At 31.1% G+C, this 25158-nt stretch overlaps 1 protein-coding gene and 1 long non-coding RNA gene across 2 annotated transcripts in view; one reads left to right on the top strand and one right to left on the bottom strand.

The window, feature by feature from the left end:
• LOC127707833 (uncharacterized) overlaps positions 1 to 25158 on the top strand; it is a 164265-nt gene that overhangs the window by 51799 nt on the left and 87308 nt on the right. The window lies entirely within an intron of this gene.
• On the bottom strand, positions 7017 to 25156 carry LOC127707576 (tRNA (guanine(6)-N2)-methyltransferase THUMP3-like). The gene is made up of 9 exons (XM_052212175.1): positions 24937 to 25156; positions 23911 to 23988; positions 22389 to 23161; positions 21031 to 21100; positions 11966 to 12081; positions 9384 to 9471; positions 8617 to 8630; positions 7831 to 7954; positions 7017 to 7370 (listed from the first exon to the last, which is right to left on the bottom strand). Exons 1-9 carry the CDS (start codon positions 25120 to 25122, stop codon positions 7161 to 7163), a joined length of 1659 nt encoding a protein of 552 aa, XP_052068135.1. The 5' UTR covers positions 25123 to 25156; the 3' UTR covers positions 7017 to 7160.

Genomic DNA, 25158 nt, shown 5'->3' with positions numbered 1-25158 from the left:
GAATTATTGGGGTTCTTTGATATTCCAAATCTAACCGTGTATTTAGATTTTCAATTTTGGGTCCCGTTTTTAAATTAGTCTACATTAAGGTCCAAAGGGTCCAAAATTAAACTTTTTTTGATTTTAACAAAAATTGAATTCTTGGGGTTCTTTGATATGCTGAATCTAAACATGTGTTTAGATTTTTGATTATGGGCCCAGTTTTCAAGTTGGTCCAAGTTGGGGTCTAAAATTAAACTTTGTTTGATTTCAACTAAAATTGAATATATGGGGTTCTTTGATATGCTGAATCTAAACATGTATTTGGATTTTTGATTTTTGACCCAGTTATCAAGTTGGTCCAAATTGGGGTCCAAAATTAAACTTTGTTTGATTTCAACAAAAATTGAATATATGGGGTTCTTTGATGTGCTGAATCTAACCATGTATTTAGATTTTTTATTTGTGGGCCCGCTATCAAATTGGTTCATATTGAGGTCAAAAGGGTCCAAAATTAAACTTTGTTTGATTTCATCAAAAATTAAATTATTGGGGTTCTTTAATATACCAAATCTAACCGTGTTTTTAGATTTTTAATTTTGGGTCCTGTTTTTTTAAATTAGTCTACATTACGGTCCAAAGGGTCCAAAATTAAACTTTGTTTGATTTTAACAAAAATTGAATTCTTGGGGTTCTTTGGTATGCTGAATCTAAACATGTATTTAGATTTTTGATTATGGGCCCAGTTTTTCAAGTTGGTCCAAGCTGGGGTCCAAAATTAAACTTTTTATGATTTCAACAAAAATTGAATATATGGGGTTCTTTGATATGCTGAATCTAACCATGTATTTAGATTTTTTATTTGTGGGCCCCGCGATCAAATTGGTTCATATTGAGGTCAAAAGGGTCCAAAATTAAACTTTGGTTGATTTCATCAAAAATTGAATTATTGGGGTTCTTTGATATTCCAAATCTAACCGTGTATTTAGATTTTTAATTTTGGGTCCTGTTTTTAAATTAGTCTACATTAAGGTCCAAAGGGTCCAAAATTAAACTTTTTTTGATTTTAACAAAAATTGAATTCTTGGGCTTCTTTGATATGCTGAATCTAAACATGTGTTTAGATTTTTGATTATGGGCCCAGTTTTCAAGTTGGTCCAAGTTGGGGTCCAAAATTAAACTTTGTTTGATTTCAACAAAAATTGAATATATGGGGTTCTTTGATATGCTGAATCTAACCATGTATTTTGATTTTTGACATTGGACCATAATAGGTAAATTAAAAAAATTCAAGTTCTTAGACCACATTCTTTCTGTGTCAGAAACCTATGCTGTGTCAAATATTTAATCACAATCCAAATTCAGAGCTGTATCAAGCTTGAATGTTGTGTCTATACTTGCCCTAACTGTTCAGGGTTCGACCTCTGCGGTCTTATCAAGCTGCGCCGAGCGAAGCATTTTATTCTATTTGTAAACACGCATAACTCTAGAACTGTTGTGTATAAGTTTTATATTTTGGTTGAGACAAACTAAAGTTAGAGAACGGAAACGAAAAATTCAGCAATTTTTATGTTTATAAAGGGATATAACTCACGAATGGTAAAAGTGTTGCCACCAAATTTCGTACTTAATCTGTATTATGTAGTAATAAGCATTGTGTATAAGTTTCATAACATTTGGTTGAGGCAAACTAAAGTTAGAAAACGGAAACAAAAAATTTGTACTTGATCTTAGTTTTGTGGTAATGAATATTGTGTTTAGGTTTCATAATGTTTGGTTGGGGCAAACTTAAGTCACAGAATGGAAACTAAAAATTTTGCAATCTTTTGATTTATAAAGGGGCATAACTCAATAATGGTTAAAGTGACACTACCCAAATTCAACTTGATCTGTGTTTTATCAGTGGAAGTCAAAATTAAACATTGAATTGTATAAAGCATTGATTGTAGTTGATTCAACTATAATCATGGACAAAGGAAGATAACTCCAATTTTAAAAATTACTTGATATTTAGAAGAAAATAAAAATTTTGCAATTTTTCCATTTATAAAGGGGCATAATTCTAGAAAGGTTAAAGTGACGCCACCAAAATTCATACTTGATCTGTGTTTTGTGGTAATAAGCATTGTGTAAAAGTTTCATAACATTTGGTTGAGGCAAACTTAAGTTAGAGAACGGAAACTAAAATTTTTGCAATTTTTCCATTTATAAAGGGGCATAACTCTACAACGGTTAAAGTGACTCCACCAAAATTCGAACTTGATCTGTGTTTTGTGGTAATAACCATTGTGTATAAGTTTCATAACATTTAGTTGAGGCAAACTAAAGTTAGAGAACGGAAACCAACTTTGGGACGTACGGACGGACGTACAGACGGACAAGGGTAAAACTTAATGCCCCCTCCGCTACGGCGGGGGTATAAAAACATTATTCAAGACAAGACATGAAAATGAATGGTAAAAATTGGTTAAGAAATGCAGTGTCCTATTTTGGTATTTGTTTGCCTGTTGCAAGATGTTTTGTCACTGCGGAATGACCAAACTTCCATGTTTACACATTAGATAGTCACTCCCTCCCTAATAAATACTTGTTCCTTTCCAGATTATGATGTAAATTTAGACCTCATGAAAATGCCTGATTTTTACATTTATTTGAAGGTTGTGGACGTCACATAGAAGTTGTCTTAGAAGATGTACCAGTACATGAAAGATGTTCTTGTCCAAAGAAAAAAGCATGTGCTATATCATGACAGAGGTATTTACACCTATAGAATATATATGATCTGAAATAAAGTATTTAAAGGGCAGATGGAGCAATGCATCTTTTCTAGCCAAGGGTTACATTCTGGCCACTCCTCTCTTTTTAGTGAAGATGGGGGAGTGTGGAGGAGGCACAGATATAGATAGAAGTGAAATTCCTCACCCTTTTTCATGCTCAGCCGAGTATGAAATTATAGTTATGCTCTGTATTATGTATGACTTTTGTGTTATCTCGTTATCCTATGAAAACCTGAAATATTTTAAGTAGCATGTAGTTTGCAAGCTTCTGATTATGTTTAAAACAAAAGATTTGTATATCCATGAGGTTTGACTGTACCTGTTCACAGATTTTAGAATATATACCCCTTTCTATTCAAAAGAAGATTAGATTGTTTGTAGCTTGAGAAGAACTTTATTGCACCTTTATCAAAGATGTCAAAAGAAAATTGTCTGTCTGTGCAAGGTTTATTGTGTTTTCACTGTACAAATTATCTATGAGACTTGTTTGGAGACTATCAAATCTCCATCTTTTTTCACAAAGGCTCATGTATTAAGAGATAGGGTAGGGATAATATCATCTAGAAGTTTAGAGATAGCCTCGTTTTGAGATTTTGTCATATTTTTTTTTTATTTACACAATAGCTGTCCTAGATTTTTATATACAAGTATGTAAATGTTAGTGTAAGACTGATGCTCACATTTACTTTTATCAAAACCTATGTGTAAAAGGACATTATTTTACATCAAAAACTATGTAAGTCAATTTTGACAAGGTAATGATGTCAAATTGACAATCACATCATAGATATTATTTAAGAAATAATTCTCTCATGCCATACTCTATTCTCATTTTAACATATACCGAGTGTTGTAAAATGTTGATGAATATAATGCCTACCCATGTTAAAATGAGCATAGAGCATGGCATGATAGAATCATTTCAATTCTGATAGGAAAATTTTGAACTTTTGTACTTCTAAGAGGGCATACAATGCACGTTCGAAAGGCAGTCATTTTGATTTTATGAAGCAAAACGATATAGAAAATCAACCGTTTCACGATAAAAAATGAACAGATACATGTAAACTTACTTTTAGAATGTTTTTATTTAATTTCCTAGCGAGCAACACTAACACAAATGTCCATTTTGTTCTCCGGCGTTGTTAAAAAAACAACTGACGTTGCAATTTCAATTGTGACGTCTTATCACGTACAACCCATGTTCTATTGCAATTAGAACATGGCTTTGTTTCCAAAGCGAAAGAAGAACTTCATATTAGAATTCTACATTAATGTGACTAAACTACATCATACTAAACATTATCAACAAAATAAATATAATTTTGAAAGTATTGAAAAATTTTACTATTTCATTTCATCTTTTTTTAACCGTTTTGTCATTTTAAGATGCTAATTTGTTTTCCCTTATTTGTATTTTTGTAGGCTACAGCTGAGGATCATGAAAAATATTCAGAAGATTAATGTGAATCTCATAACATGCAGCATTTTAGATTTAGTCAAGACATTATTTGGTGCATTTTCTTTTTTTTGTGATTATTAAGTGTAAAATGTTATTTTTAGTTTATGTTTAAATTATTTTATTTGTTATAGATAATTTTATGCTAAAGAGTAGAGATGATACTTTATTGACTGTTTGTTTTTCGAACGTTTTAAAATTTGTATAGATGACATGGATGAAATTAAATGTACTTGACATTTTTGTCTTATATGGTACACAGATAAAAGCAAACTGGAAAATCCTGCAAATTTGGCAATTATAGATCAATGGAACTGACAACAGTTAATCCAATTTGTAATATTGAAACAGCACCATTGTGATACAGGTTAGATTTCCAAACATCAGTCAAAAATTCTGTCAGATGCAACAACACAAACAGTATTGTCAGAACTGATCTATATTACTGTTTTATGTCATGTCCAAGCTAAGTCAATTTTATTAAAAATCAGACAAGTTGAAATAAAAAAAAAAAAACCACTAACATGAAAAAATTTATGTTAAATTGAAGGATAAAAATAATAAATTTACTTTGTTGGAGAATAAAGTGTATAAATACTAGCTGTGAAAATGCTTCCTGGTTTCAAATACTCTTTATAATAAATTTACATTTTTCAACAATGTATGTGCATTATATATTTTTTGCATTTTCTTTCATATTATAATATCTGTTGCTTGCTTTCATCGGTTTTACTCAAGCTTGTGTTCTATTTAGAATCTATTTAGGGCTATTCAAGAAAAACATGTATGGGAGCGTTTGAACACTTCATATTTTTTCTATGGGTAATACTAAGGGTTGAACCTAATACAATTCTGTTACAAATAAAAATCAAAATTACAGGTGGAGTGGAATTGTTGTCAAACTCCCCATACATTTTTCCTGGAATGGCCCTATTAAAGGTTTTTTGGGTTTGTTTTTTTTGTCATAAACAAAACTTGAAGTTAACTGCAGATACTGTTTTATGTAATATAAGAAATGATTTTTTGGTTCAATTTTGTTTTTTTATTATTGCAATACACGAACGTTGATAGATAATATTGTAAGTAAAATTCCATGATAATGAATCTCATTGCATTTCAGGGGAGGCAACTCTGAAACTTTTGTCTATGTCTACCATATACATGTTGTAAGTGTATTATAATTGTTTCATGTTTTTATTGATTTTATTTTTGATTTTTAGTGTTTTAATGCCACTTTTAAGCACCTCTTTTGGGTTATTTCGTGGCGGCCAGTTTTTATTGGTGGAGGAAGCTGGAGTGCCCGGAGAAAACCACCGACCTTCTATAGGAAAACTGACAATCCTAGTCATTTAAGATTGGAGTCGAGTGCACCCGCACGAGCGGGGTTCGAACTCACAACCTCAGTGTTGACTGGCTAGTGATAGTAGTAACTACTTAGACCACTCGGCCACCGAGGCCCTTATTTTTATTGATGTAATCTCCCAACTGTTCAATAAATGTATTGTGACAATTTCTTTTCTAAGAAAAAATACCTCTATCTAATCAAACAACCATAAAAAGACAACCCAAATATTTGGAAATGATTTTTTTTCTGTTGTTTCCAAATGAGAGCAAACACTATTCTGTTATTTCAACATTGCATGCATTATCAGAAGAATGCAATTACATGTATATGCATAAGCCATAACTAGAAAAGAGTGTTTAAGTCAAGAACATTGGCATCCTGCACAAAACATCAGGTACATCCTTTAATCAATAAACATGGATATGAAATGGCCTTAATAGCATACTATCATCTCAAATAGTAATGCGCTTCATTATTCTGAATTATGATTAATAAAAAAATCATGACTTCAATGCCCAGGAAAACTTAAATTCTGTGTATTTTTTAAATTTCTGGCATTGCTTTAAAATCATATTGGTAAGTTCTTAAGTTACATGCATCTGTTTAAGGAGAAGTTATATTTTTGAGTAATTTATATAACCTTTTATTGCATTGTAAACAAAAATAGCTTTTTTTGGTAATATTGCAAGCCTATTAGACCTTAAAATGCTATAAAGTGTAATTTACTGAGAACAGACCATAAATTACGTCAAAACTTACCATACATGTGCTTGACATCATTAAAAATTAAAATGAACAGTGAATGTGTTGTATTCCCCATTGGGCAAACTTATTTTACACAATTTACATGATTGTATTTTAAAAATAGTGAAGGCTATGTATGATAAAATTAAAGCAAAAATAGTCAATGTGTTTATTCATTCTATGGTTCATTATTCTTTTTTTTCTTGGGGATCATTGAAAAAAACAAAGATTAATTATCTATTAATAAAAGAAGACAGCAACCCATAGACACTAGAACCAAAAGACAACTAGAGGTCAATATAAGGTTATCGATAATAGACAAGTGTCTATGTAAAATATGAGCTGCCTTGGATAGAAATTGACCTTATGCAAAGGAATATCAATACATCTGTAAACCTATTTCAGGTTGAGAAAATCTCTACGGAAAGTCTGTAACTGTTTGACGCAGTGCATTTCAAGCTCTAAATTTGCTAACTTTATGAAAGTTACAAATGAAAAGAACAGAGACTAATTAATTTCTTTGTTTTGCTGAAAACAAAAATAAACTAAATTCATACAAATTAAAAAATGATGAACAGAAACCATATTTATAGAACAACTCCTCTTTATGACCCTATTGTTGGCTTGATGAACAAGAATGTCGTTTGTGTATACTGAACTTTCAAGGATTCATAATTCCTTGAACCAAAGAAAATAAATTTCTAAGACAGGAAAGTGAGACATGTGTTTATTTTTATAAGTAAGTCTGAATTTATTTAGCTGCCGAAAAGGAGAGAACATTTGAACCTTTCCCATGGAAAAGTAATTTGAATCACACTGCTTTTTACCAGTGAGAGATATTAGCACAGTTTGAGATTCATGATAATTCTTTTTCTTCTCTTAATGTCTGAAGCTTCTTGTAATTTTTACTTGGTGACGTCTCATCAAAGCTAGGGATCACTAAAGGTTGAGATTTGTCAAAAACTTCACTGTTACGATACATCATATACACACAGGCTGCTAGTCCTCCCATGTTGATCCCCACAGCATTGGTTCTTTTCCAGTACTTAGACACTAACTGCATGGCCTGAAACAAATATGAACTGTCTAAGAATTAAATAAATACAGCTCTGTCGAGACATCAACATTAGCTGATAATAATTACATACGAGCTCATCTTCATTGCCTTTAAACTTCTTACATCTAAACATTCTTTGTTGTATGATATTAAAACAGACAGCAGAAACTATTATTTAACATATATTCACTACAACTGCATAAAATTTGAAACTGAAAAATAACAATTTACCAAAATATTTTGACTTTATCAGGTGTTATCTTTCTTCCATATCTTTCATTAATTATCCTACATAATAGTAGATTTTAGGATGTTGTAAATTGCACTAAACCTTATTCAGCAACATGTTTGTAAAAAACACAGTAAAATGATTTAAATAGATGATATCTTACAACTGCCTAGTTTTCATATGAAACAAATTAAAGGGAGGTAAATCAGAAAACCAAATTTTACCAGTAAGAAATATTACCTTGTTAATTCCCTTTTTGTCCTGGGTCAGAAGGCACACCCTTCCTGATTTAAGTTTTGTCACTCTTGACATCTCATGTAGTACTTTAGGGTATAAACTAGAGTTCTCTTTCTTAGAACCCAATCTACAAAATACATCAAACAAAAATATTAATATGCATACTTTGATTAGAGCAGATTACAAGTCATTAGACAGTTTCCTACAGAACTATTACTTCATATATATAACCTAATTAGAAATTTAAGGCCATTCAATTACAGAAAAGGTGAAAATAAATAAAGACAGCAAGTATGATAATAACTTGTTGCAGATGATTTTTTTGCCAAAATCTGGTCATTGTTGAATTTGTTTTTTTTTTATTAGAAGTTTAATGTTTACAACTTTGCCTGGTGGAAATTCTTTCCTTTTGACATTGCTGTAATTTTATATCTCAAACTTTAGTAGAAAAACATTTCTATGCAATGGAATACAGATTGGTCATGGTAGCTGTATATTATGAAAAAGATTTGTAAAGATGAATACTGGTATACATTGCCATGATTATGTAGTACATTGAAAATTGTAGTCTTTTCACTAAAAGCTATACCTTTTATAGTGTATTTTTATTAATGGATATTTTTTCATGTTTAAAGTACATGTACTAGTAATTAATGATTATGAATTTTAGAATTATGCCTGTAATTATTTTGACTTCCTCATTTATAATGATTTGTCAATTCATTAACTTTGGTGACTAAAAAATGTGAATTACTGCATTTAGCATGTTAAACATGCATTCAAACTCACCTTACTCCAAATGGCTGAAAGAATAAATCAAATTAAGATAAGCTTTTAAATCATTTCTTTTAAATTATCAACATAGCTGTTATACTTTAGAATTAAACACATTATTTATAGAATGGCCTTTACAAGGTAGGATTTTCCATCCAATTTTCAATCCAATTTGATACTGTCGCCCAGGTAAATAGTACAGCGTTCTGTTCACACGATATGATTTTCCATTCGATTAGCAAAAGGACATCCAATTTTAGTGTTCACACTGTGCGATTTTAGTTGAAAGCAGAGCCACAGGTAAAAATCGGAAAGAAAATTGTAGCGTGCAAACACACCTTTAGACCATTTTAAATGACAAAGTATATTTTTGTGATATGTACTTATACATTATCATTTGACTTTAAATATCACTCATTTTTATTTTTAGAAGTAATTCTAGTCAAAACTCTATGTCCATAGACAAAACAAGTGATTAATCAATTAGTGCTATGAAGGCATGGCAATCTAGAATTTGCAAATCAACGGTAGCAAAATATTCTAAAATATAGTTATTTAATCTTTGCCACCAAGTAATAACTGTAATGGCTATATGTCTTATACTGGTTACCATTGTAAATATTACCATTCAAAGATGGATATTATATACCAATCTTTCATTAAATTACCATAAGTGGAATCACATTTCAACACCAGAATCTTTTAATGAAATATTATCCAATTGCTGCTTGGTTTTTTTAAATTCTATTGTAACAAATTATACTAGAAAGATGTATACATACCAAATCAGTTATAAACACGGTAACTGATTCATCCTGTAAAGGGAGATTACTGGCATCCCATTTAATGGTTTGTACTTTAATATCTGGTCTGAAAATAAAGATTTTTATATGTATGACAAAACCTGTTCATCTATTCTGTGAACACAAATACAAGGAAAACTTTTAAATTCATGTCATTTGGTATCTGGTGGATAGTTGTCTCATTGGCAATCATACCACATCTCCTTATTTTATATTCATATAAGTGTGAAAATAAGATTTGGAAAGAAATAAAACAGTTAAATTTTTTCTATAGAAGTCCTCTTTTTAGAAATTTAGTAATCATACTTTGAATAGAAAATATATTTCTGATATTAGTATTAGAAGATATAACTTTTATAGAACATTTTGTAAAAAAAATATAAAAGGAAATAATTCATTAATTCACAATAAAATGCAGACAGCATTTTCCCTTTTAACAGACAGTGCAGGATGAGTAAATATACACCTTATCACTATTTAGTCCAATCTGGGAAAAACATTCACTTAGACAACTTCCTGTTGAGGTCAAGTGGAACAAATGAAGGTCATCAGCAATGAGCTGAGGGAGGAAAAATCTTGGAAAGTGGACATTTTAAAATTTTGATAGTTTAAGAAGCAATTTTCAAAAGACAAATTAAAGTCATTGAAAATGCTTTGTTTGATGTGTTAACGATGGTTTGAACATGTCTCTATGAAAAGTTTTATGCTCAATACATTGTTTGAACAAGGCTCCAGATAGCTTCAACTGGTTTGAAAAGTTGTGTAATTTTAGAACTTATCTGAATAGGAATAAATAGCGATAAGGTATATTGTCAAATACAAATAACCATTCTTCATTAAAAATGAATAGCAAAATGTTATAGCTTTTTTAGGGAGTATCAAATAATTTCAAAATTTTGTGATTCTTAAGTGGACTTCTACATAAAATAATCTTAATGTATTTAAATACTGTAAATTAGAGAAATCTCATTGTAATTGTTTATCAATATACAAAAATGATAGATTTATTGGTGAAATGTCAAGAAGTTGCCTATACAAATAATTCATTCAAAATTTTTAAAAATGTGATTTACAAAAAATGAATATGAAATCAATCTTGTTGGATTTTTCACAATTCAAAAACATTGGAAAAATACCTAAATTTAGAGTAATTATAATTAGAATTTACATGCTGATTTACAATGCTCAATGTGTTACTGTAAGATAAAAATAGTAAGATTCATACCTGCCAACTTTTCAAAATCTCCATTGGGGATTTTAAGTGCAAGAGGACCTAATGCTCCTCTTATATTGTCTTCAGTGATTTTAATCCACTACAATATTGTTTAAATGAGTGTGTTTGTGCTTAAATACCCTTTTAACTCATTTGAATGCTTATTTTGAGTGTTCAGTTTATATAATAAAGATTCATGTCAACACCCCTCATGGGGATATCCCTCATAAATCGGGATAGTTGGCAGGTCTATTTTTGTAATCATTGTAACTCTTTAAAAGGCTAAATAAAAAAACAAAACTTACAAAAACTACTGTCCAGCTTGGCATAGAATCTTACATTTTTTGTATGGACATGGATTAACTCGTAAGTGATGGTTCAGTGTTCACATGTTTTTATGAATAACATCATGGCAATAGTTATAGTTTGGCAACATGGAGGAAAGTTTGATCAAATATTGTGAAAAAAGTAATGTGGATGTTCTTTTAAAAATGCATTGCACAAGGTCATGTTTTTCTCTGACTATTAATGACGTCTTTACACTAAATCCATTGGATGTTGGATGTGTACTAATTGATATTTAAGTCTTAGATGCATGATTTTTTTATTAGTTGTTATTGGCTTTGAACTAGCTTTCAGTAACTGCAAGTGCTCTCAGATCTGTACTTAGTGTCTTTTTTGTTGTGGGGATGTATAAATACCCTGCCACGTACTATCTGTGTTTTTGTTTGATGTTTTTCTGCTCTGTATGGATCTGATAAGTTAAACCCTTTTCAACTGATTTACATAGCTTGTTTTTATGTTGTACTGTTGTTACACCACTGTCCAAGGTTAGGGGGAGGGTTTGGCGCCAACAAACTAGTTTAACCCCGCCACATTCTATATGCGCCTATTCCAAGTCAGGAGACTGAAACTGAGTGGTTGTCATTTATTGCTGTTTCTCATGTTTGTTTTTTTGTTTGTTGTTTTGCCTACTTTGTTCTTGCGTTGTGCCATTACACCACTGTTCCAGGATAGGGAGAGGGTTGGATTCTTAAAACAATTATGTATGTGCCTGTCCCAAGTTAGGAGCCTGTAATGTAGTGGTTGTCGTTTGTTCCTGTATATCATATTTGTTATTCGTTCATTGTTTTGTACATAAATCAGGCCATTAGTTTTACCGTTTGAATTGTTTTACATTTGTCATTTTGTTATAACTAACTATGCAGTTTGGATTTTACTCATTGTTGAAGGCTGTACAGTAACCTACAGTTGTGAACTTCTATGTCAATTGGTCTCTGGTGGAGTTGTGAAGCTGCTTTTTTACTTCAATATTTGAAGTAATTTCAAATTATCTAGCTTGACTTACTTTTCCTTCTCTGCTTGTAATTTATTAACATATTCTACGTTCTCTACTGTTCGGTCAATAGCTCTTTTGACAATTTCTCCAGCTAAATATGTACCTTCCGGCCAGTATAATGCTGCCTGACAAATAAAACATTTAACATTATTATAGAGCTCTCTGTAAGAATGTTCTTTGATAATTAGAATTCTTTACTTAAGAATAGTTAAAATGAATAATTTCTGGAAAAACCTTTCATTTAAGGAATGACTGTAATATTTTTTCTGTCTATGAAGAAATAACATCAAAAATGTGGTGCACACTGAATAACTCGCGTAGCAGGTTATTTTAAAGTGTACACCACATTTTTTATGTTATTTTGAATAGACAGAAAAAATATTACAGTAATTTCTTATAATTTAATTCTAAATTCCATTTTAAACCGGAGTAAACCATGAAAAAACATTGATGACATCACGGTCACATGACAAAATTATGTCTATGAGCTGATAAACAAAACAACGTCAGCCAATCAGAAGACGTGTTACATCCAAAATAAAATTATTGCCTGATAACCAGTACAGCTGATGTTAATAGTATGAAGTTGAGCAGTCCAATCAATAGCTGCTGTTAATAGTATGCAGTTGAACAGTCCAATCAATAGCTGCTGTTAATAGTATGCAGTTGAACAGTCCAATCAACAGCTGCTGTTAATAGTATGCAGCTGAACAGTCCAAACAATAGCTGCTGTTAATAGTATGCAGTTGAACAGTCCAATCAATAGCTGCTATTAATAGTATGCAGTTGAACAGTCCAATCAATAGCTGCTGTTAATAGTATGCAGTTGAACAGTCCAATCAATAGCTGCTGTTAATAGTATGAAGTTGAACAGTCCAACCAATAGCTGCTGTTAATAGTTTGCAGTTGAACAGTACAATCAATAGTTTCTTCACTTGAGTAGTAGGAGCTTAACATGATTGTTGCCTGTATCTTAAATGCGCTTTATGAAAGGATTAATGACCATAAAACTTAAAGTAAAAATTTAACCATTGTCATCTGCTTTGAATAAAATTTACTTATGTACTTTTAAGTATTAAAGAAATGCTCGTTGGTTTCAAGCTATAGTTCAAATAATGAATATTTTGAGATTACTTTTATACTGGTTTAATTAAAAATTGACAGTCAGTAAGAACAGCTGTGTTATGTATTGACTATGCAAATTAGTAGTGTTGGCTGAAGATATAGTGTACTCCCCTTCAAGTCATGCACAATGTTTTCAACCTCAGCTACTATTGTAAATTCAGAAATTATTGCAAGGTTTTTATTAATGCGAATAATGCGACTGGAAGAGTATTGCAATAATAAGAACTTGCATTCTGATATCTGATACATATATCCATATGAAACTTTTACTGAATTCGCAATGATAAATCTCACATTTTTGTTCAGTCTTCAAAAATTGCAATAATGAAAGAACACAATAATTTCTGAATTGACAGTATTTTCACATAGCTAAAAATGATAAACACAATAATAAAATTGAGAATGGAAACGGGGAATGTGTCAAAGAGACAACAACCCGACCAAAGGTAAGAATGCATACATGTGTTGTTGTACTAAGCATCCCCCCACTTGCAACTAAACGTATAGGAAAACATGAAGTAGGTCTCTGACATATCCTAATCAAAGTGCTTGTGAGCACTGAAGGGTAAAGATTGCTTCAAATTAAACATTGAATTTCATTTAGCTTAATTATATATTTTGAATTAGAGTTATCTTCCTTTGTTTATTATTGTACATTTTGTAGTTGAACCTATTTTTATAACAGATTCATACACAATGTACAACTGTAATATGTAATTCTTTCATAAAATAGTTTCCTTGACAAGTAAGGTAACTGCATATACAAAATTTTTTTTAATACACTAAATTTTGTAACTTGAATATCTGATTATTTTTCAAACATATCAATAATAAATAGCATGATATTGGCTGGATAGGATCTAAAGAATGTTCACCTCACAGCACAATGATGTCACAAATATCAAAGGTAGTGATAAACCTTGGAAGATAGAGATATCAAGCTAGCCACATAATGGTTTTGGTTGCATGAATGCAATCTTTACCCACTAAACACCTCATACGTTACAACTCATCACTGTCAAGCTGTTGACCAAATATGAATTGTTCAGTACTTCTTGCTTTTGCGCAATACTGTGCAATTGGAGATTTCTTGCTATTGCGCAATACTGTGCAATTGAAAATTTCTTGCTATTGCGCAATACTGTGCAATTGAAGATTTCTTGCTATTGCCCAATACAGTGCAATTGAAGATTTCTTGCTATTGTGCAATACTGTGCTATTGCTCAATACTGTGCTTTTGTGCAATACTGTGCTATTGCTCAATACTGTGCTTTTGTGCAATACTGTGCTATTGCCCATTACTGTGCAACTGAAGATTTCTCACTATTGCCCAATACTGTGCTATTGTGCAATACTGTCAATTGAAGATTTCTTGCTATTGCGCAATACTGTGCAATTGAAGATTTCTTGCTATTGCACAATACTATGCAATTGAAGATTTCTTGCTATTGCGCAATACTGTGCAATTGAAGATTTCTTGCTATTGCGCAATACTGTGCAATTGAAGATTTCTTGCTATTGCGCAATACTGCGCAATTGAAGATTTCTTTCTATTGCGCAATACTGTGCAATTGAAGATTTCTTGCTATTGCCCACTACTGTGCTATTGAGCAATACTGTGCAATTGAAGATTTCTTGCTATTGCGCAATACTGTGCAATCATTTGAAATTTCAAAAATTTTGAAGAAAAAAATATGAACCCCCCAAAAAAATTGGAAAAAAAAATCCCCCCAAACTTTTTGAACCCCCCTCCCCCTTGGAGTAATTACACCAAATTAATCCCAGCCTTCCCTTTGTGGTATAGAACCTTGTAGTACAATTTTAGAGAGATCCATACACTTAAACACAAGTTACTATCTGGAAACTAGAAAAATGCTTGTTTTTGGCCCCCTTTTTTTTTTTATAAAATTTGTATAGACTATGGACAATTTAGAGCTTTAGACATAGTGTATCAACACCTGTCTATTGTTGAAGACTGTATGTTTGTCCTCAAGATTTCTTTTGGTTATTTGTGTAAATGGGTTGCTGTCGCCAATATTTTCAACAAACCGCATATGTTTTCTAGAAATGGCATGCTAGCTGGTAAGTCTACTATAAGATCTGAGATAAAAGTCATTGAAACACTCATTAAATAATAAAGGATAAAAAAATAGATATTTAGAGGTCTTCACAGGTCAAATATGGACAAGCTTGGTCATCATAATGCAACCACTAAAATAATTGTGTCCAAGTTGTAATTCTTAATAGTAAGTCTAAAGCTAATTTAGAGGTGTAAATATGTGTATGCTGTTGATCAGTACAATTCAATTAGTGTATGATACTCCATCTATCGACTTTGTGTCTGAAACTGTATGAAACACTGAGAATTATACTGTTAGCCAACAATCTAGATTTCTGATGTAAACTTAAACAAAAAAACATACAATAACAGTAATTATTCACTGCTGTCGAAATGGTACAGACAAAAGTAGAAAGTTTAAAACATCTACCATAAAACTTTGCAAGGGAGATACTGTAAACCAACTTATTTTCCTGAATAACTTATTATAACAAGGAATTATTTGAATCTGGAATAATTTTGAATTCTGGAAAATTGATGAGAAATATATGATGAAAACTAACCCAACTAAATAGGGTTAGCCATGCACGCATGGCTAAGGGGGGTTAGTTAGTTCATACTGAAATGATAGTGAAAGTAAAATTAACCTTAGCCATGCACGCATGGCTAACCCTGTTTAGTTGGGTTAGTTTTCATCATACATTTCAAATCAATTTTCCAGAATTCAAAATTATTCCAGATTCAAATAATTCCTTGTTTTATGCATTTAGTCCTTTCCAGCCCACATCACTGCAACTTGTCTTCACAATTTTCTGATTTTTTTTATGTATTTCTAGAAAGAAAGACCCAAGTTTTATCTTTTCCCAACGATTTATATTCATGTGATGTTTCTTCATGCGAAAGACGCGAAAACAAATTGCTCACAAAAATAAGTTGCTTAACAGTAACTAAGTGTGCTTCTCTCATCAATCATTTAATACATCAACTATATCTCACTAATTTAAAACCTCAGTAAAATTTATTTAAGATTAACAATATTACAATAAGCTTCACCTCTCACATATATACGTATGTATTTTGGATAAATATTCGTTTTTTCCTCCCTCACTGTCTTAAATATATAAATCATGATTCGTATGTAACTTTCATTGCTTTTAGAGATAAATATGCTTCTACCATAGCTTTCACATATTAATGAGTTATAAATCTGTATCAGTGTCAACTATTATTTTATTTTTTCTGTACAAAATCAGTAAATTCAATCAAAACTTCAGTGTTATTGTTTAAATTGGATTTGTTAATAAAATGAAATTGATGTTTTCAATTATCTGAGTATAGTCAGACAATTTATGACAAAGTTTATGTAAACATTATTGGAAATTAGATGCCGACAATGACAGTTCTGTCTAAGTGTGAAGGTATAATATACCCATCAAATCTTAAATCATCAAGAAAGCTTTTAATATAACAATAAATAGTTGTAATGCTTCTGTGATTGTTACTTTTCTAAAAAAAAAACTTGAAAATAAACGAACATGTCATCTGACAGACCATAAGAATATTGACAATTACATTCCTGACTTTGAACAACACTTTCCATTTAAAGGGAATTAACTAAGAGATCAATTGATGATAGATATTGACAATACTTGACACATTCCTAAATTTGTACGAATCTTTTAAAAGATGTAGGACAAATAAGTCAACTGATGGATTCAGAATATCATGGTATTCAACTATTAAACAATATCAACAAGATGAAAGGCAATTACTTTTTTTATGATGTTTCTTTTCAAATATAAACAGAAATGTGCAATATTCAAATTTGATTATTTCATTTGTCTTTTTTCTTTTCTCAACAGATAAAACTTGATACCTTTAAATCAACTGAACTGAAAATCAATTTGAAGTGACCTCAGAGCATATTTTTATAGGAGGGTTTTCAGAAAGTACTTTGTGGCTATGGACAACATGTTGACAAAAATGTCAGTTTTACTTGAATACTGATGCTTTAAAACTTCAACGAACAAAATAATGATTTCAGCAAGCATGCTACATTGTAAATTTTTGTACTTTATCCTAGACATTTTCAAAACTCTTAAATGTCATCTTTGAAATAAATTCCTTTACTGTGTCATTATTACATATTGGACTGAAGTTAAAAATTATCTTGACAAGTATAACTTTATTTGAATTATGGAGCAATTTTACAAACTACAGTGAAATAAGAGTGTTGCATCATTTACACTTGGGCTAATCTGATGTTATGAATCTGAGAAACACATGATTTATGAGCATTTATTGGAATTTGTTAGTATTTGCAGCTGATAAAAACAATTCACAATTAATCATGTAAATAATCAGTTTTATCAAGTTTTTAAAAGACTGACAAATAGATTAAACAATAATTTAATTCACAGAACATTTACAACTTAGACCAGCAGGACTGACAAACTTGTTTACACTTTAACTTTTAATAATGAATGAACTTTGATAAATCTCAAAATGTCTTGGAAAAATATTAAAATCCAATACTTTTTATTATCACCATGTAAAGGCCAACGTAGGTAAATATGTCAAACAATGACAACTCATGATCAGGTATGTACAACACTAGCATTTCAATATCATGTAAAATTAGCAGATTAGCAATAGCAATCTAATGCCACATTTTTTATCACCTTTTAAAAAATGTCAAACATTATGATCAATATCATAACCATGGTAAGCTTTAAATGTGTTAATTCTACTTATGTCATATAAAAGTATTTTCTGACTGAATTTTGTCTTTGATTTTTTTTTTACTTATTTCTATCGCTTCGGAAGAGGTTTATCCTATAGATTCTTTAATGTGCAAAACCTTATTAACAATATTTGCAGTTTTATGACCAACTCTAGATCTAAAAAACACTTTTATGGGTTTAAATAATTAACACATCTATTTGCCTTGAGGGTATCGTTAACACACTTCTGTCCACCACAGACAATCAATTTCAACAGAAACACTCAAATCTCATACGGTATTTACTGTTTTGTAACACATAGGTGTTTGAATCAATTACATAAACTGTTCTTGTTAAAGGATACCATACTTTCATTTTCTTTATGTATCATTGTTATACCAGCAATAATTGTACCATAACTTTCGAAAACCAAAAAAAAAAACAACAGCATATTCACAATCATTCCATGAAGCAAATGTGATTTAATAGTGTATTCACTACAAAACACAATACCGGTAGGTTTTGAATATGTCAATGCATATTTTGCGTTCCTACACATATGTATAAAAGAGAAATGTTTGGCACTTTTCAAAAGACATAAAAAATCTAAACTTATCTAGAGGTCAACCTACAGTCTTCAACAATAGACAATCTAAACAATATGTAAAGCTCTTAATTGCCATGAGTTACCACAAGTTGTGAACAAATTCACCAAAACAATAAGATGAGACTGACAAGTTTATTCACATCCAACAGGGTTGTGAACATGTGAATTGATTAATCTAGTTTTTGAGCACTTAACCCTCCCCTCCCTCCTTTTGATCTGTGGAATACAAATTATATAACCATAAAAAGCTAAGAGTGAAAAACCATTTTTAAACATATTCTTGCCAATATTGGAATCGGAGATTTGCTTCTGCGTCAATTGGCATTTCATTTGTGCCAAACCATACTAGTACATTGTATAGCATTTGTGCCAAAATAATATGTTTCATTTGCACCACAAATATAGGTAAATATAGTTTAAATAACAGATTTATATTGAAGAGACTTTTAATGATAATATAAAAAAGGAAGATGTGGTATGATTGCCAATGAGACAACTCTCCACAAGAGACCAAATGACACAGAAATTAACAACTATAGGTCACCGTACGGCCTTCAATAATGAGCAAAGCCCATACTGCACAGTCAGCTATAAAAGGCCCCGAAATGACAATGTAAAACAATTCAAACAAGAAGACTAACGGCCTAATTTATGTACAATGTTACAACATAGTTATTGATACTAATTTAACATACACATCACAAATCGCAATCATCAATAAATCAAAATGAAAAGATTAAACACTGATTAGGTTATAAATGCTGAGATTGTACTTTTTGCTAGTCTAAATCGTGGTTGACTGTATCATTCAATGTTTTATAATGGTTTTTGCTGTCAACATCTGTTGAGATTCTGGATTTGCTATTTTTTATGGTAAATTTATACGATTTGTCTCTGTTTTTTCAATACAGAAGATATCTTGAAAGTGATGTCTTAAAAAATTACAGATGTATTTCCTCCTTTATTTATCTCTGAATGAATAATGTCCATTTTGGCACCTTAACATGTGAACACTATACTATTTTTTTACACCTTTTAGTAGTGTTTAGTGACTCTTAGTTATGTATGAGAAATGAATATGAACTCACTTACTTACCCAATGGGAGGGAGGATACTCTATTACATTTCTTATCCTAGCCTTGTATTCAAGATATGACTTACATTAAAACGTTTCCATTTTATTTTACCTGTAAATTGGTGTGAAAACAGTTTTTATTTCTGGCGCAAATGAAATACAACCCTGTGGCGCAAATGTTATACTGCATTTTTCAAAAATTGGTGCAAATGGAATGTGCCCTTTGTAATAACATTTAGTAAGGGTTTTAACAAATATCTGATAACTATATCCCTGTTTTAAAAGTCTCTTAGTAATAAAAAATAACTTTCACTGGAATCTTGGACACCCCTGAAAACATATGCATATCCAACCAACTGAAAAATCTATATTCCATAAGAAGGATATTGATAAAAGAAACTTACAGTGAGTGTTCTGTGTGGAAGCCAATTCAACTTTGTAATGGCAGCAATAAAAGCACTTTGTCTTTGCTTTTAAGTTTTGTTAAGCACATATATAGGGACTTTTTGTATCATAATAGATATTCAATATATATATCCCTTTTTTCCATTGCATTGTTAGAGTTTGTTTTTGCCTTATTTTCATACAATTATACAATAGATACTTTTCCATGCTTGAAGTATGTTCTCTTATATTTTCCAAGTAGCAATGGTGTATCATTCTTGAGATAACTTCTCTCATGTGTGCTTCTCTACTTTTTCTCTTTTGGTCTTAATGTATATCAAAATTGTTATGCAGTCCATCCAAATTATTTGCTTTATTCATAAATACAATATTTCAAATCAAGTTATCTAACAAATATTTTAATGTAACCTGTTGGGGTGAATTTTTCTCTCTCCGTATTTTACAGTTATATTGTCCGGCAAATCATGACAGTATCTTGTAGATTTTTTTCTTCTGTCATAGTAATTTGTTGAAATTACTTCACATCCTTGTTCTTCAATGCACAGATGCAGTATTATCAACAACAGGAAACAATTCATATCTAACTGGTGCTAGGTGCCATCTTGAAGTTGGTGGTAAAGAATTTTTTCTCTCAATGTGTTTGCTATTGCTAATTAATTCATTTTCGTGTTTCCAGCTTGTCATTCAATGTGTTTCGTGCAAATTGGTTGAAAAGCAACATGCAAGCTACTTTGTTATTTTTTGTTCATCTCCTTCACATACTCCCCTTCATGACCCATCTTGAACTTTTGTGTGAGATTTAGGTCCGTGTTGATAGACGCATTGTGAATTTGAGATGAAGAACAGTAATAAAAGCACTGTTTTTCTGCTTTGAGGTTTGTCAAGTATCAAGAGACTTCCTGTCATGGAAAAAAAACCAACCATATTCTTCTTTTCTAATATAAAAAACTTTTTTTTTTTGTAATTTTTATGAAAAGAGCAGTGTTTCTTAAACATTTCAGAAAAAAACATTACAATGTAGTATGTTTGATGAATGCAGTATAAAGCAACCACAAAAAAATGGCACTTTATAAACCATACCTGTATAGGAATGACACCACTGCCACACATTGGATCACAAATTATCTCCCCTGGCTGTATTTTACACATCCTAAAATTTAAGTTTCATAATTCTTACTATCACTTTCATAAAATTCAGAGTGTAACCACAAATTCAATGAAAATGGTAACTGCAGACTCAAGATACTAGAAGGGCCATAAATAACCAGATACAGCGATTATCACAATATGAGGTTTTTAGCTGAATTCCTTATCCTGTTAGGGACATCACTGAAATAAATATTATATTGTCAAGCCAAAGGAAATATACTGTAACAAAGAGAGTGGATTAAGAGCATCTACTTCAACTTTGTATGAGTACCTTGCTAAAGATTACTTACTTACCCGTTTTTGATTACTTGTACTTGCTTTCACTGTTATTCCTTTGCTTTTATTGTAAATGACTGAATTCTTGGTCTTACATCATCATGATTACTTAGTTTTTTTATTACAATCATTTGTTTATTTGACATTATTTTAAGTGATATGTATGTTTTTGGGTATAAAATCTTCATCTGTACATTGAGCAAAGGGGTGGATATCTTAATTGGGATGATTTCCATATTACTGCTAAGAGAAATGATAAAAGTAACATACATTGTACATTGTACTTTTGTTGGTAGGATTAAATAATGTACATAAAATACAGAGATGATTTCTGTAATTTAAAGCCCGCATAATCATATTTAATGACCTTGTCAGTTCAATTATGCAGAGATTAAGTTTGCCTGTGAAATTTGTAAATGACATAAAAATGACTTTTTTTCCCCAATTATGGAAATGATAAGAATCAAGCATATTAGTTGACCCAAATACAATTAATTAGTTTCAAAGTAATTCCTATATTTAATGTGATTACTGAAAAAAATGAAAACAACACGTTATAAATTTCATGCGTCCAAAGCACTTTTCTGGATTCATCTTCATCAGGAATGCTCAAAGCCAAATATTTTAAAGCCAAGGATGTATAAGAACCGAAACAGTTGAAGAGATATATGACTAAAAAGGACCTAACAAATAGCCAAATCCATCTAAGGTCAACTTTGCCTGAGGCAGTTGAAACCTTAGTTTCTTTATAATTTCTAAATTTATAAAAGGACAATCTTAGAAAGGTTTGTTATAAATAATGTCAGTACCTATGTACTAACTACTGAGCTGATGATACCCTCAGTGTGATAACTTAGCTTTACTATTTCATTGATTTCAACGTGAATCACTGCCATCAATTATATTTTTTGCATTTCAATTAAAAGGGTTTCTATAAATATGTGGTGTTTATAACTTAAAGGTCTTTCATTGAATCCTAAATGTTATTACTTGTCTTTATCTTTTTGTTTTACCTGAGCATATTATAAGCTATTGTTGGTCTCAGCGTTGTTGGTCCAAATGCTATGGTATGTCTTCTGTGCAAACTCTGCCTGGTTAAAGCCAAACCAACTCTCACATCGTTACTATCTATATATAACATAACCTCAATGTCAAACTCTTTCATTGAAACATTCCATTTAAAATAATTGTAAACAGCACCACCGAAATTTGACTGTGCTCCCATAGAATCAAAACTATGATTCAGTCCTGTCCTATGACAAGTAACTCTGAATGCAGGTTTATCTGGACTGTATTCTGTCAGCTTTGGCTTTTTAGACACTGGTTCTGTATTTAAAACTTGTTTTGCATCTTCAGCTGTCTGAGCATCTTGTAAATTGTCTTCTATCTTTTTTTCAACTGTCTCTACCTCTTTATAATTTACTAGTCTTTGTGACGTTTTATCTAAATTCTTTATATCCTCTAATCCTGTTACCATGGTTACACTATCTTTATCAACAACATTGTTATCTGAAGAAATTTTACTTTCCTCAAACTTTTTCCTCTCCTCTTTCTTCTTTTCCATCCTTTCTTTCATCTTTTGTCGCTTTGACTTCTTCCCTCCGTTGTCTCCTTTTTTAGGTTTGTGTATTCTGGAAGATAATTGTGGTTCTCCTAACACATCAGGGATAATATCTGGTTTAGAATTGATTGGTTGTTTAAATGTAAACACTTCCCTCCATGCCCTTAAACCAGTCTCCCAGTCCACACTTTTTACCAGTTCTCTGAGCCGAGCCATACTCTCAAGCTAAATCATAAATAAATACATATTACACAAAGTTGAAATATATTTTGGAATCCAAGAAGTTAAGTTTGTCTAATTTTGTGTGTAATTCTGTCTTTTTAATGTATGAATCATATATTTAAAAATAATATTGTTAATTAAGTAAAAGTAACCCCAAGTTATTGACAAGCAGTTAGAAGTAGCATATGTATAGCTCTTTCCTGCATCCTGAATGACTCTATAACTACAATTCAACATGAGTTATTCCCCTTCCTGGTGAAAAGCAGTGGTTCTCTGCAATGAATAGCAGTTTTTATTCACCTGGTTTCACTTGTGATCAAACTTAACTAAAGTTAACATAATTATAGTTAACTTTAAGAATTATTAGAGTTAGTGCTAGTCCCTAAACATGGGTTTCAAATGTAACTTATAAACTCAAAATTTTAGAGTAAATTTATGAATTCATGACATAAATTACTGAAAAGTGCTCTTACTAGATGCAAGTCCACAACTTTAGGTAAATTGAGTGCTTGTTAAAAGATTTGGTTACTATATTTTGTTTAGCTATAGATGAACAATTCAAAACTGAAGAAGAAGAGCAATGGGCAATGATGGGTATTTGATAAGACAACTTGCAAGAATTGCATTAAAAAATATACAGTCAAACTTGTCTTAAACCAAACACCTCCAGGACTAAAGAGGTTACCAAACTAAAATTTATGCTAAATAGGGCTTATTTCTTATTCTTAAAACCCTACCAATAATACACTTACCTCATCTTCAGAAAACTTGAAGTCTGAAACTTTGGTCATTAGAACATAACAATTGTCTACACAACCAAGTTCTAGAACCTGAAACAAAATAATCACTATCATACATAAATGTACATATATTATTTGCCCTGTTCAAACATTATTTCCTGTCTTAATGTGCCTGGAGGTTGTCTAAGTGGTTGAATTGAGTTTTTTTTTATTTTACAGTTAGACTGTCAGGCAATTAATTGTACATTGTAATAGTTTTAAGGGTTATTCAATCATCATTCTGTACAAAAAAATGTACATTTAAAAAATTAAAAATTACCTTAATAACTATTTCATGCTAATACAAATTAAAATAAAGAAATACAGAAATGATGACCCCCTGCATCCAGATCCTCAATCATGTATCAATACATCCACATTTCAACATGTTCAACAAGTTAAACAATAAAAATAACCCTCATATCAACAAAGGCGACTTTCAATTTCGTGTACTTTCCCGTAAATTTCCTACGTCACATTATTAACTAATTGTTTGATGACGTCATTTACACAAATTGACCTGGGGTCAACCGGTGAAACTCATTCAGTAAAAAACAACTCGAGATTGGTATATTGAAAACCAAGGTTTAACTTGAGATTTTCTAATTGAATTGTTTTATTTTCAAGCAAGTACAGTCTCATGTGCATGTAGCTATTATTATGTGATGTATATTAATGATTTTACATCTTTTAATACTGTAAAGAGGATAACTAAATGTATAGACCTTATCGCTAGTTGAGAATCTGCAGCACTTGACACAGAATCTGCAACACTTGGACTATTGACCTCATACAATAATCGCTTTTCCTTTGTGGCGTCAGACATTTTCTATTGTGACATCAACTTCTACTTCTACCATATAGTGACCGCCTTCAACAAATTGAAGATTATGTCAAAATTTTACAGAAACCTTTGTGATGTCCAAATAGACAAGGTGTATTATGTCCCAGATTTTAGTAAATTACAACTATGATTATGAAATAAATTTAGAAAATAACCTTTTTCACTTTGCTTATTGGGACCTTCAAAACGATTCGACCTCGTGACACTGTAACTTCTGCATTTAACTTTTCGACTGCCTCTTCCATAGCCGTTGGCTCAAATCCAGTTGTCACAGTTGCTTCAATCTCACATAGTATATCTTTTTCATCGGTAGACATGTTGTGATCTATGGGCGCAGACATTTTGATTTATAAGACGTCACATGACTCAACTTACTC

This window comes from Mytilus californianus, unplaced genomic scaffold (genome assembly GCF_021869535.1).
Source record: "Mytilus californianus isolate M0D057914Y unplaced genomic scaffold, xbMytCali1.0.p SCAF_1, whole genome shotgun sequence".
Lineage (NCBI taxonomy): Eukaryota > Metazoa > Mollusca > Bivalvia > Mytilida > Mytilidae > Mytilus > Mytilus californianus.
The sequence above is the reverse complement of the archived record's forward strand: the minus strand, read 5'-3'. Positions and strand labels throughout refer to the sequence as shown.

Excerpts from the sequence above, each read along its gene's own strand:
- LOC127707576 (XM_052212175.1), bottom strand. The coding sequence starts at position 25,122 with ATGTCTGCGCCCATAGATCACAACATGTCTACCGATGAAAAAGATATA. Across the intron at positions 23,162-23,910 it reads TCAAGTTTTCTGAAGATGAG|CTTGAGAGTATGGCTCGGCT; the intron begins GTAAGTGTATTA and ends TTTATGATTTAG. Across the intron at positions 21,101-22,388 it reads ATAGCTTATAATATGCTCAG|GATGTGTAAAATACAGCCAG; the intron begins GTAAAACAAAAA and ends CTTAAATTTTAG.